Raw genomic sequence first — 13553 nt, 5'->3', positions numbered from 1 at the left:
GTGGTGGGTGTGCATAAATAAATGAAAACAAACAAAACAAAAACCCCACAAAAACATTTTACAAGACAATTTGAGAATACTTGGGTACAAAGTTACATTTAAAATGACAAAATTATTCCTAATAAATTCTCTGGGTAGTCTTCTTTTAAACAATATATACTTTTGAGTGCCAGTTTTGCATTTTGCAACTACGACTAAAAAGCAAAAGTTCCTGTATACCAAGTTTTGAAAACTTCAAAAATTAAAACATTACTTTTCTTCTTGTAATATGTAACCTATAAATACAAGTACAGGTGATCCTTGTTATATGAGGTATTCCTAAATTACTCACATCAGGATAATACCAGGATAAATAAGTGGATTTTTTCCTCAGTTGCACTACTTGTGCACATATGATAACAGGCAAAAGTGTAAAAAAAAAAAGTACTTAATTGTGTATTGTATTAATACTAAATAATTAGTTATGTCTACATATAGGGTGTCCCAAGAAAGCTCTGCTTTCTTTTAAAAAAGAAACATATAACGTGTGTGAATATACTAAAAGAAACGAGGGAAAGTGCAATTAAAGAAGCACAGAGCAAAACTTGAAGAATTGCTTTTGACTTTTTTTTTTGTGCAAAAGAAAAAAAAATTAAAATAAAACATTGCTATTGCTAATGTCAGGGAGCCCTTCTGCCCCTCCTCCTTAGCCGGCTGCACTGCCCTCCCATTTGCCGGCTCCCTTCCTCCTCCTCCTCCTCCTCCTCCTCCTCACTGTGCTCTGTGCCTCCCAGGCTCCGAGCTGCACTCGCTGGAAGATGGCGGACTGCAGCACATTGCTGGATGAAGATCTTGAGTCTTTCGTGTTTAACTATCTGACTGACAGCCCGGTAAGGAGCAGCCTCCCGGGGGGCACTGGGTTGGCACACATGCTTTTTTTGGAGACTTGTTGGTGATGGTCTGACTGTAGCCTCTGCAGCTTTTCAGCTTTTTGAACTGACAGCGTGGGCATCTGCAGTGACAGATGGGGTGCATGCACCCCCTTTTTGTATTCTGCACCCCAATATTACAGCAACCCCATTTCCAATGTATATATTTGTATTTAAACTCATTGTCCCCATTCATTATTTATTGTGGTGCTGGGTGCATTAACCCTTGTGTTCCCATGCAGGAAGCTTTTAGTATCACACGTGTTGGTCACACTGCAGGGGTGTACCCCTGATTTAAACATTACTGGTATTCATCCTATAAGCCCTAAATCTCCCGATCTCCCCATGCGGGAGTACATCCTGATCTCTCACGTGTCTCACCCCTTCCCCATGCATTGAATTGCACCCTCACACCATTTTTAATATGTGTGGTTTATTATTATTTTTTAATATAATATCCCCAACATTACTGTAATTCTAAAAACATTACTGGGGTTTTAGTCTGCGCCAATTATTAGCCCTAATGGTATCGGCTCTGCGTTTCACCACTTCCACTTTCAGCACCATTTCACGTGGACTTGACTTGATACTTCTTCTGCTAAGACCGGCTTGTCCCACAGCTCGCAGACCTCGTGGGTACCGACCCCTTGTTTGCCCCTAGCAACCTGCTTCGCTGAGTGTTCCATTCATTGCACACTTTGCACTCTGCCCCACACTTCGGATCTGACACGTGGAGCCATCAGGATGGGTGGGTGGGTGATAAGAGCTTGAGGATCTTACACCCCTGGCATGGAAAAAAAAACTGCGCCCAGAAATTATAAGGGTACAGGCAGTCTCGCATTGAGAGGGCTATGCGTGGATGGGTTAATTGCTGGCATTTGTTGATTAAGATGTGCCTAGTTACCCCTTTTGTGCAAGGCACTCAGCAGGATGTTCTAAGCTGAGCTGGGTTAAGGGGCGTGAAGCAAGGTTTGATTTTTCTTCCTATGAGAAGACAGATTTCCAGATGAAACACTGTATGATGATATAACTTTCACAACTACACATTCAATCTCTGTAAATGTAGTCTGCAGTCTGTGCAGGCCTTAGTGCTCTTGCAGTAATGAAATAAAGCCATATTGCGTATTGGTGAACTCGAACTCTCATTACATTAAGGCAATTTAGGGTTCATGGATGTGGTTTGACGTTGTTCCAACGTGCCCTACAAAATGCATTATGTTGTGTAATGAAAGGGGGACTTATCTAATTACATAACACACTGAAAAAAAAAAACAGTTTTAGGGAGCTGTTAACCCTTTACATTTATTGTGTTTGACAACAGTTGTTGCCCTTTCTGGCAAACAGAAAGTTAATTTCTCTTCTGTGTAACTAGGCATGGGAATTTTTAAGGGTAATTTGGTATGTGCTGAATTATTTAGCTGGTGAGCAGGTCTAGATGCGATTGGAACTACAGAAATATCTATGTATTCTGTATCTATGACGTGTTGATAAGAAAACCAAAATAGCATCATCTGAGTCTCTCCAGACTGGAGTATAGCATTATTATCAAATATTGTCCGTAGAATAAACTTTTATATTCTAGATCAATATTTTCAATATTATCTATGTGGTGTGTAAATCACTGGCTTATATACATTGGACACTTTGGCACCTTTAAATAAACAATACGAAACCTTTTATACATATTTGTGTTTTTCTCCCTCTGTTTATTCCATCCTTAGTCCTTGCATAGTTAGATATAACATTTATCTTCTATGGAGGATGTGTGTAGATCTTTGTAAATAGCCCCATATACAACACACCCTTCTGCAGCAGCTGAATGAATCCCTACCTATATGGATGTGTGTCTATGGCCAGTGCATGTGATTTTAAAGAAACAATTTGGTTCCTGTAAGATATATCTGGTTCTGTTTCAGGAATCCCATCTCTGTTGATGTTGTAAATATGAAGGCTCCACTTGTGGATGCTATTCTGAGCTGTCAGTTTGATAACCGCAGACTAGTGGTTACAAAACAGGAGTATTCTGGTGCTTGTGTAAGATGCAGATTGCCAGAGGCTATAGCTGTGAGAGAACATTTTTTTATTTATTGATGTTTAGAATGGATACAGGTTCTGTTGTATGAATCACCACCTCCATTGAGATTGTAGTGGCAGGATCCAGACGGAATATAGGGTCCAATTGTTCTAATTCAAATGTTTTTTTTATTTTAATTTTTTTTTTATGGAATCCACCCAAATAAACAATACTTTTTGGGAAAAGATCATTCGCACTATTCAAGCTGGTTATAAAAGATCCCTTGGTATAGGTACCCTGTGAATGCAACGCAAATAGAAATGTCAAGCTATTTCCTGATTCTAAAGGCTAATCTCCAAATTTAGAAACACTCAATAACATCTTTCACATCAGTATCATCACAGCTTCAGAAAAATGCTTGCGTAGGTCATCTATGCATCCATCAAAAATTGTGCATCTGATGTTGAGCACTGAGGCTTAGTGGTGGGTGCCTGTATTGGTGTGGCTCTTAGTGTAAATATATATATATATATATATATATACCTGATTTTTTTTTTTTTTTTAAAGCACGTTACATAGACATTTGTTGTCTTACTTTTTTTCTGACATAAAAAGAGCCTAGTAGCTTTTAAATCTGTGTCTGACTTCTTATTCTGTAAACATCTGATAATCCTTGTTGTAACTGTCTGGGGGTCAACTAAACATTTCATTGCGACATCTTGTGTACTGAAATAGTTAACCCCTTAAGGACACATGACATGTGTGACATGTCATGATTCCCTTTTATTCCAGACGTTTGGTCCTTAAGGGGTTAAACTAGTTTTAAATTACAAAATTCACCTCAATGAAATAAAAAGTAGACCCGATTGTTTCGACATGCTGCAGCCTATTCGGATGCTGAATAGTCATTTGGTTTATAATGATTTGATCCCTGGGGAATAACCTGCACACCCCTTTCCTCCCTTGTGTCTTGTGGCACGGGAAGCATCTTGGAGCAATAATTAACAGAGATCATTTATTATTGCTGTGCAAATGTGTTTCTATAAAGGAAGATAATTAAGCCTTTTTTTAAAGTTAGCGAGTATTCTAAGTCATTGATTTGCCATTACCATTAGGGGTGTAGGAAGAATGGACTGTTGCTTAATAGGGGTTAGTGAGCAGTGATTAGGTTAAGTGTTTTGAATCATGACCACCTTTCAAGTGACATTGGTTTAAACTTTGACTAGCCTTTACTGGGTGACGATAGTGGATGATGTTTGTTATAGATTAACCTCTTGAGCAAAATGCACAAAATAACAGGTAGAATGGTCCCTGGCCTTTTTTTTTTTTTAAGTCCTTTTGGTCGTTACTCTCTGTGGAATAGTTGCCACAGTAACTAAGACATAGAATTAAAATTGGCATGAATACAATGCATAGTAGATGTCTTATGACCTTCATTTTTTGTTTGGAAGGATAGGTAGGAATATGGTAAATTTACATTATTTAAACTCATTTAAAGTGAGGTATGAATGGGCATTTTCAAACTAGGCAAATTATTCCCGTCAACGCCAAATAAACTGTGCTGGAACACAAGACAATGATTGATCTCAATGCATGTCTTTTATCCCGTAATATTGTATTGGAAATACAAGAATACAAGACACAAACCAAGAAAATTAAAGTAGCCAAAATAAGACACTGGAATATATACATTTTTGTAACAGGCACAGAGATTTTAAACAGCTGTTATCTCACAAATTATATCAGTTGACAAGGTGTCACTCCACATTAGGCAGTGAAGGTTAAAGGTCACATTAACAGTTTGAGTGCCAGTGGGTAATCTCCTAACATATGCCTCTGGGAATTAAGGGTATTTTTTAAAAGCTGTTTGTTAAAAACACTTGTTAATCAAAATAAGGCTTGAATGTATTCTCTTTAGATGCCATTAAATCTATTTGTCCAGCTTTCTTTCCCTTACGTTCACATCCTGTCAATTGGCAGAAGTGGCACACATGGGACCATTGAATGGTATTATAATTATTTAATTGCCAAGTTTATCAACTCTTATTTCCTGTACATTTTAGGTGATGAATGATCTTTCAATCTACCGTTTGTCATTGATCTAATGTTTTTTTTTTTTAATAGGAGACATTGCTTATACAAATAGTTATCCATTCAATGTATTATATGATTGCTTTTACGGTTAACAAAGAACCCCCTCCCCCCCTTCTCTTTATTCAAACATACCAGCATACAGCTCTTAAAGATAATATTGGATGAAGGTCATGGAGTACATTGAGAAGTTATAAATCCTAGGCTGGTAACCTATAGACATCAATGTCATGAAAAAATCTTTAAGAAGTGGATTAGATTACATTACTCTAGGGCAGTTATCTCAGCCATAGAAAGCAAGGTTTTAATCTTTGACACAAAGTCCAAATGGGGCCTCTAATAGTTCAATGTACAGAACTAGGCCTGATTTAAAAATGCTGAAGCCTTAGCCTTTGTTATACAATATGTGTTATAATGATACTAGCCCAGTAGTAGTGTGCACACACAATAAATAGTGCCCTAAAATGTACAGGAGACAGAAACATGTAATTGTAGTCTCTCATTGGTAATTGACTAAGTAACAGTTACACTAAGTGAAAGTGTGTTCATTATATAAACAAGCATAAGAGTGGTATATTTTTTTTTTTTTTTTTTTTAAGGAATCATAGGAAGAGACTCATGAGCAGGTTCCTATTTAAAACACTCCAAAAATGATTAAACTGTTAACATTGGTTACTGTTGAACGAGGAAATGAGGAGGAAATTAACAAGATTTCTACTGAATGGGATATTACTTCCAATATGGTGCTCAAAATATTGCAAGTGTGTTCTCACGTTACCACAATTTGCTATCTCATAGATAAACCCCACTGAGCAGCAACAGCCTGCAGAGTTTTGTTTTTTTCAACTGTCTTTTTTTAGTTGCAGTTAAAACAAAACAAAAAAAAAAACATTAAAAAGTAAATAAATTAATTATAATAGTAAATTAACTCTTTCAGGTCCAAGGGACTTGCTTAAAACAAGTCTTGAAGGGGTTAATGCCGTTACTGCTATGGGTGTATTAAATCCAGATTTGACTGTCACCCTGTGTCTGACTGTCTTATGACATGACGAGACAGGCATTGTAAGAGAGCACGCTTTCCTACGTTGGATCTGGATGTATATTCTCCACTCTGATGCAATTGCGTGTAAGGCTTCCAACTGCAGTCACATGCTTTGCTGTTGTAAATTATAAATGGGAGGCGTATCCCATGACGGCTGCTGACGTCTCTTCTTACTACCTAACCAGCCCTCAACACTCCCCCTTCTGCGTACAATCCGCTCTGATATCTGAATGGAGACTCCAGGCTGCTGGAGCAAAGTGTGCTTGGCTCATAGTCTCACTCAGTGACATAAAGGGAATAATGCAGCTCTTAGCAGCTTTATTCCTGCAAACTAATCCAGGAAATGTCTGCTTCTGCTACACATTACCCTCCTGCCCCCTCCCATGATATGCTCTTTCTGTCAAGGAGCATTGTGGGAGGTTAACATACAGTAGTTAAATAATCTGTATAAATCCCCCCCCTTCCCCCCCAGCGCTTGCTGGCAATGCATCATGAAAATTATAGTTCAGCAACAGATGAGGGTTATCTTGTGGCCACCAGTGCTGTAAAATGTATAAATATAGGCCCTGGTACAGGTGGTGCAGTAGTGTCAGGCAAGTCAATCTTATCAGTTAGGGGGTTCACTATCTGTTGCAATAACCACATTTGTTCAAAGTTTAATTTGACTGCTATTCAATATTTCTTGAATACTTTTTCAGTACCTCCCTGCTGTGATTGTCTAGATAAATGACAATCAGAAGCAAAGTCACAGTTTAGAATGTATATGTATCTCCAATTAGAGGTATGTCACCTTTAAACTTTATGGAGACGGTTAAATCTTTTATTTAAATTGCAAGTGTAATAATTTGTCTTTAGTTCCTTGTTAATATAGTCATGGTAACTGCATTGCTTGGTTTTATATTTATTCTATTGTACTTTTATCATTAACGTATGGACGTTTAACCTAAATAGTTTTACAAATTGCTGTATTGAAAGGTTTCTGTTTTGCAAGACGCTCGCTTCCTTGTGTGCTCAATTTTTCTTTAAGGAAGGAGTTCTTCCATCCCTGTCTCACTGCACCATTTTGCTTTTAAATGCTGATATTTGCCAAAGTCACTGCTGCAGTAAGTTCAAGATACAAGTACTTGTATGGCTTGTAGACACAATGCATGCACAAGTCCCCACAGTCTCTAACAGTCTCTATCATAGATTTCTATGAGGGAGCACATGTAAAGGCCTCACATTAACTCAGCCGCCTCTAGCTCCTCCATAAGAAAAAAAATATGACTGAAGCTATTCAGCAAGCTGACAGAAGTTGTGCCCTAGACCCAGAGAAAACAAGGAAATTAGGGTTGCCTTTTGGGGTAAAAAATAAAAACCCAAAACATTAGACTTGTGCACAAATTCTTTTCAGCTGGTACAAATGATAATCTATGCCCGAACGAATCAACCTCTTCTGGATTTACCTGTGGAGTTTTATTCAGTAAATAACACATGTTCATTGAATAGGACTCCACAGTTAAAGGGAAACTCCAGTGCCAGAAACGTTTTTCTGGCACTGGAGGGTCCCTCTCCCTCCCACCCCCCAATCCCCGGTTACTGAAGTGGTGAAAACCCCTTCAGTGACTTACCTGGGACAGCGCCGATGTCCCTCGCCGCTGTCTCTGCCTCCGCGACGCTCCTCCTTGTGATTACGTCGGCCGGTGGGCGAGACTAATCTCGCCCACCGGCCGAGGAGACCTAATGCGCATGCGCGGAAATGCCGCGCATGCGCATTACGTCTCCCCATAGGAAAGCATTGAAAAATAATGCTTTCCTAAGGGGTTTTGAGCGACGCTGGAGGTCCTCACACAGCGTGAGGATGTCCAGCGACGCTCTAGCACAGGAAACCTGTGCTAGAAACTAGGAAGTGACCTCTAGTTGCTGTCTATTAGACAGCCACTAGAGGTGGAGTTAACCCTGCAATGTAATTATTGCAGTTTATGAAAAACTGCAATAATTACACTTGCAGGGTTAAGGGTAGTGGGAGTTGGCACCCAGACCACTCCAATGAGCAGAAGTGGTCTGGGTGCCTGGAGTGTCCCTTTAAATCCCTAACAGATTGATTAATTTGAGCGTAGATTGAAATAAATTGACTCGTTCGTACTAGCACAAAAGCATTTGTGCACAAGTCTATTCTGCATTATACGTCAATTAAAGTTCAATAGAAAACTGACTGCACAGTTAAAATGCTATTTTAAAGCATCTGTGTATTAAAGTGAAGGGGACTCAGAATAATAAAATTCCAAGAATATCATATGAAGCAGAGACAGGAGCAAACATTTTGTCACCTTCGTACAACTTCCTGTATCCACCAACAACACTGAGTAAAATTGCCTTTCCAATTGTTGGACTATTATGCACATTATTCTCAGTCTGCATATTGCTGCTCTTGGATGATGAGTCCAAACCATCTGGAGAGGAACTCTGTTTCTACAGTCATGTTTTAAACAGTGAGTGCCTGACCACATGTCACTTGGCCATTGTAAAATATTAATTCTAAGCAAATTCTGCTTTCCTGTGGGCCAAAAAAAATTAAAAATGCTTATCAACGTGATCATGTGACCTCTAACCAGACTGTCTTAACAGCTTTAACATTTTTTTTTTTACAGAACTCTTATAGTGGCAACGTGTTCATAGCAATCTGCAGGCTGTATCAGGTTTACCAAATGTCATGCAAAGCATCCTGGGAGTTGTAGTACATACAACAAATGAGGAGCAACCTTTTTGACCATCCCTGCATGTATGCTTCGCATACATTTTTTTAAAACAAATCATTCACCTTTTACTTATAGATGAAGTAGAAAAACAAACTTTTCACAGCATATCCTGGAAAAGAAATCCCTTCTGGTTATTAAACACAATGATGACAATCATGCAATTTTACAGATTAACGTGTATTAGCGTAAGCAACCTTTTTCTGTACTACGCCCTCTAGTATACAAGTAGTATCCCATAAATTGACTATAAAACACGTGCCTTAGGCTAATAGTACAAAGCTCACAGGGACAATTACTGTAACTCTTTCACATTACAGCTGGCAAGATGGAATGTTAGCATTACACAATAACCATTATTTATGCCTGCTACTTGCTACAGATGTACTTATTATAAAATGTAACTTGATAGTTGAACCCGTTTAACAAATGCCCACTTTGGAAATCATTTTCCAGTGCCGTCTGGCCACAGACATTCCAGCAAGCTGCTTCATGCATGGAGATCCAGAAATGGTGCCAAGGTCATGGAAAATACCACTTCATTTAAAAGGAGGGTGGATAAAACATGCCAAGCATCCCTTGAACAGATAATACGGAAAATGATCCATAAAAAGAAACATAGTAGCATTTTATGAAATAATACACAGATCCAATAGAAATACCGAATTTCCTAGTTATTCCTTGCCTCTTTCGGGTTGGCATGGACGCTGCTTGATGTCTTTGCCCTAACGAGCGCTGGTTAATTACGTCAACTGATGACATCCAAGGGAGTAATGGGGTGATGACCCAAGTATCACGTCTCAGCGAAATGCTGCTTTGATCTTTTTATCAATTATGCTGTGAAGTAAATCATGATTTGCTTCAGTGATCCAATTCCTTTTATTGCTGTTGCTTATATCCCCTTACTTTACTATTTACAAGCAAGTACCTTTCAAGCTTTTTTTACTTTTTATTAATTTATTTTTGTAACCTTTTTTTTTTTTTTTTAACCTATAGTTGTTAAATTCAAGGTCATACTCCTTTCTCCCAGTGAATGCGTAGACAACCGAATAAAAAGCTACATGTCGCTGCTTATTCAGGTTCTGTTTTAAATGCTCTGTAAGATGTACCAAAACATAGTCTTATACATGGAAAAATCCGGTATATATGGTGTTACTATGTCCAAAATGATGTATTTATACAGTAGCTGTCGAAGATAACGTCAATGTGCTTGACCACCTTTCTGGTTTTAGGTGTACACCTGTTTAGTAATGAGTAGGAGGGCTTGTGAACACAAGTTGCACGTAATTCATACAAATACAGAATACAGTACTGCAGCTTGCACACCGCAATCATTTCAGTATATATTTCTGGTTGCTGCAATGACTCAAATCTGCTGCTCCCCTCCCCTAAAACACTGCTGTAGGGCTGATCTGCCTATGACAACTGATATGATTCATTTGTCATGTATTTTTTTTGCAGTGCAAGCTTGGTGTGGATTATTTGGGCCTTCACTCATCTTGAAAAATGCAAATCTTTATGTAAAAATAAACAGTGAAACGTGAAAAAAAACAAAACTGAAACAACATTAACCACGCCATATATACAATAAATATCCACACACCTCTTGAACTGGCTGAGGATCATGGGAAATGTATTTCACAAATATCTGCAGTGCCAAAGTTAGCAATCTGTATCCTAAGGCATCGCGACATGGATGTTTATATACAATAATGATTTGGTGTCTTTTCGTCTTACAACCATTCCCTAAGCACTCTTCTAATGCAAGCGGTTCTAGCGCTCGCGAGCAGTTCTGTTTTCTAATTAATTGTGTGTTCGTTGGAGGATTGCTGCTTAGGCTTACAGTTTATTCTTATCCCTCAATAGTCTCTGGCATGTCACTGGCAAAATATATACTGCAGGGTGAGACCATTTCTGTAAGTTAATGTAGCTTGTTATAAACACAGCAAAACAGAGACCGCAGCAGGCTACGGAGCGGAATGTTGCTATAGCATACAGTTCTGAAACACTAACATGTCTCAGCCCCTTCCCGAGTTATTACTATTTTAGTACATATGTATGGAAACATCATTTCATCATAGATTTTTAGTATATTTAAAATGCTCAAACTGTAAATAAGACTGGCTGCACAGATATTTCAGTGTATATTTTTGTGAGTTTAGTCACAAAATATGTTTTTATACGTTTCACGTATATATACCACGGTAGCTGGGTTGGCACTGTGATGCCATGTCTTTTTCATCAGTGTATATTTTCATTGGCTTCTATAACAACAACTATAAAAAGGTAAACTGAGACCTTTATTATGATCTGGCATTAGTAACCGATCAATAGTATCTTATGAATTTTGGCCTGTATCATAACAGTTATCACAATCTAAATTTTACAAACCCCTTTTCTGCCCATAGTGCTGCCATATGCGGTAGTGTGCAAGAAAACAAGAGTGTAATCCACACCCTAAAACGGGGGGATACTTTCTGCAGGGTGATCCAAAAACGGAGGGCCAATCCAAGAAAAGATAAATATCCAGGCACACACAAGGTTTCTTCTAAAAGGCATTCCTTCATTAGGAACAACAAAGTGGAGACAAAGTTTTGGCTCTTCTCTGAGCCTTTATCAAGTCCTTATTACTTTGATACATTGAGATACCTTGAGACTTGATAAAGGCTCAGAGAGGAGCCCAAACGTTGTCTCCACTTTGCTGTTACTAATAAAAGACTGCCTTTTAGAAGGAACCTTTTTTTTTGTCAGGAAAAATAAAAATAAATTGTATTAAAACCATACCTAACGTACTCTGGCAATGTTAGGCGTAATAGGCTGATATTGTGTCTTTCTTTTTTTTTATTTATTATTATATCACAGGTTGAAGGTTACTGGCAGGTAAGTAAATTAATGGTTTTCATAGATGACGGATGTCTAATTTAATCATTATGTTTCATGGACATTGTAGCGTGCGTGTTTCCTTAAGGTAAGTCTAAATGGACATTTCAAATATTGTGCTAACATGTATCTGTTATAGATTTTGCTATATCCTTTATTGGTTTAATTGATTGAAGATGAATTATTAGTTAGTGTTTAAACACGTAGAATTATTCTGCGGTATTGGTTAACTGTTACAAAAGTTCTCTTAGGTCCTTTGAGACTTTGAATTCACAGAGTGTCTGTTGTTAGTGTTGCTAATTCCTCTTCAGCAGAATTGTTATTAAGACACTTGAGCTTTTTAAAGGACCACTTATAGTCAATTTTTCACCCAGACCACTTCATCCCGATGAAGTGGTCTGGGTGCTGTGGTCCTATAGTATTAACCCTGCAATGTAAAACATTTCCATTTAGTAGATGAAGCAATTCTTACATTTCAGAATTAAATTTGCCTCTGGTGGCTTTCTTTTTGTGCCTTAGCTGTCTCTCTGAGAAGCCTAGGATTGGACAAACAACATACGGTAGTCGGTGGAGGGCTGCAATGGAGCGGCTGCTGGGAATGGATCTTTGTAAAACACTTTTTTTTGTTACATTTAGAATTTAGTGGTGACCTAAAACTAAAAGCCAGGGGAAAATATTATAGCATTGGCAATACAGGTTTGAAAATGGTAAAAGTGGTGTTTGAAATGTATTGGAACTGTGATTTTGTGATTGCTTTGACATTATTATTGTCTTATCGGCTGTCGTTAACTTCCCTGTGAGTTGGGCTCAGTCTACTTTGAAAAATATTTCGTTTGCACATACGGACAAATAGAACCCATTCTGTTGTGGATTTCCATGTCCTGTGTATAAAGATCTCACAATCTAGTTGTTTATTATAAGGTTTCCGTTTGCAAAGGCACTAAAAGTACAAACTGCTGATTTTTGTTTTTCTTTTTTTTCCTTCAACATTGTGTTTGAGATGTTTTGACTGCCCCAAAGTTTAAGTCTGCTTAATGAACACAATAGAGAACCACTATATATATATATAAATATATATATTAAGATGGCAATGTAGTATTGTTTGCTCCATTCTTCTGGAGCCTCAAGGGCATTTTGATTTAATGTGTCCACTTTGGCTGAAAAAGCTTTAATACTTTGCAAATAAATATACTTCCCCAAAGTACAGCACTGCAAAATCTGTTTGAACATAATAAATAAATAATAATAGCAGGCTGCCTGAAGTGTAAATGGAATATACAGACATCAGATGTGTTGCATTCTATATTATAACTATTTATTTATGAAGGGTCACTGCATCCAGAAAAGCTGTACAGTCAGTACATTTAATCTTTGAGTTAGTTTGCCTTCTAAGCCCCCGCAACATCATGTGATGGCTCAAAATAAAATGTGAGTGGTTGGAGGGCCTGTACAGATTCTTTCTTCCTTTTTTTGCTATTCTCAATTGTTGGGAGAATATGGGCATCTCCTTACCCCCCACAGTAGGGGAGTGGTGGGATTTTTTACTTCTTTACCTGGACTGTGAAAATGTCCAAGTCTATACATTGCGAAATCCAACCTGAAATCTCTGATGTGCACCTCCAGCCAGATTCAGTTTTCAGAAGTTGACTGCAACTTGGAGCTTAGTAAAAGGTATATTCCCCGCCCGGCCCCCCATTCAGAGTTGGCTAATTAACCACCACTTTATTGCATATATACTGAAATGTGTTGGATATACACCTTGTGTATGTGTCGTGCAATAATTACAAATACCAGCTGCCCTGAGTCTATGCTGTAGGAGCCTTTAATAAGTAGAGCCAAATTGTGAGAATGATAGTGGAAAGGAGGGGGGGGGGGGGGGAAAG

General features: G+C 38.2%; 1 protein-coding gene across 2 annotated transcripts in view; it reads left to right on the top strand.

The window, feature by feature from the left end:
- Positions 1-797: 797 nt before the first annotated feature.
- Positions 798-13553, top strand: part of PPARGC1B (PPARG coactivator 1 beta) — a 91247-nt gene continuing 78491 nt past the window's right edge. For both annotated transcript variants that reach the window (XM_063447334.1, XM_063447335.1), the window contains exon 1: positions 798-869. In XM_063447334.1, the coding sequence (XP_063303404.1) occupies positions 798-869 (72 nt within the window). The remainder of the gene's footprint in view (positions 870-13553) is intronic.

Source organism: Pelobates fuscus, chromosome 3 (assembly GCF_036172605.1).
Source record: "Pelobates fuscus isolate aPelFus1 chromosome 3, aPelFus1.pri, whole genome shotgun sequence".
In the NCBI taxonomy this organism is placed as follows: domain Eukaryota; kingdom Metazoa; phylum Chordata; class Amphibia; order Anura; family Pelobatidae; genus Pelobates; species Pelobates fuscus.
The sequence above is the reverse complement of the archived record's forward strand: the minus strand, read 5'-3'. Positions and strand labels throughout refer to the sequence as shown.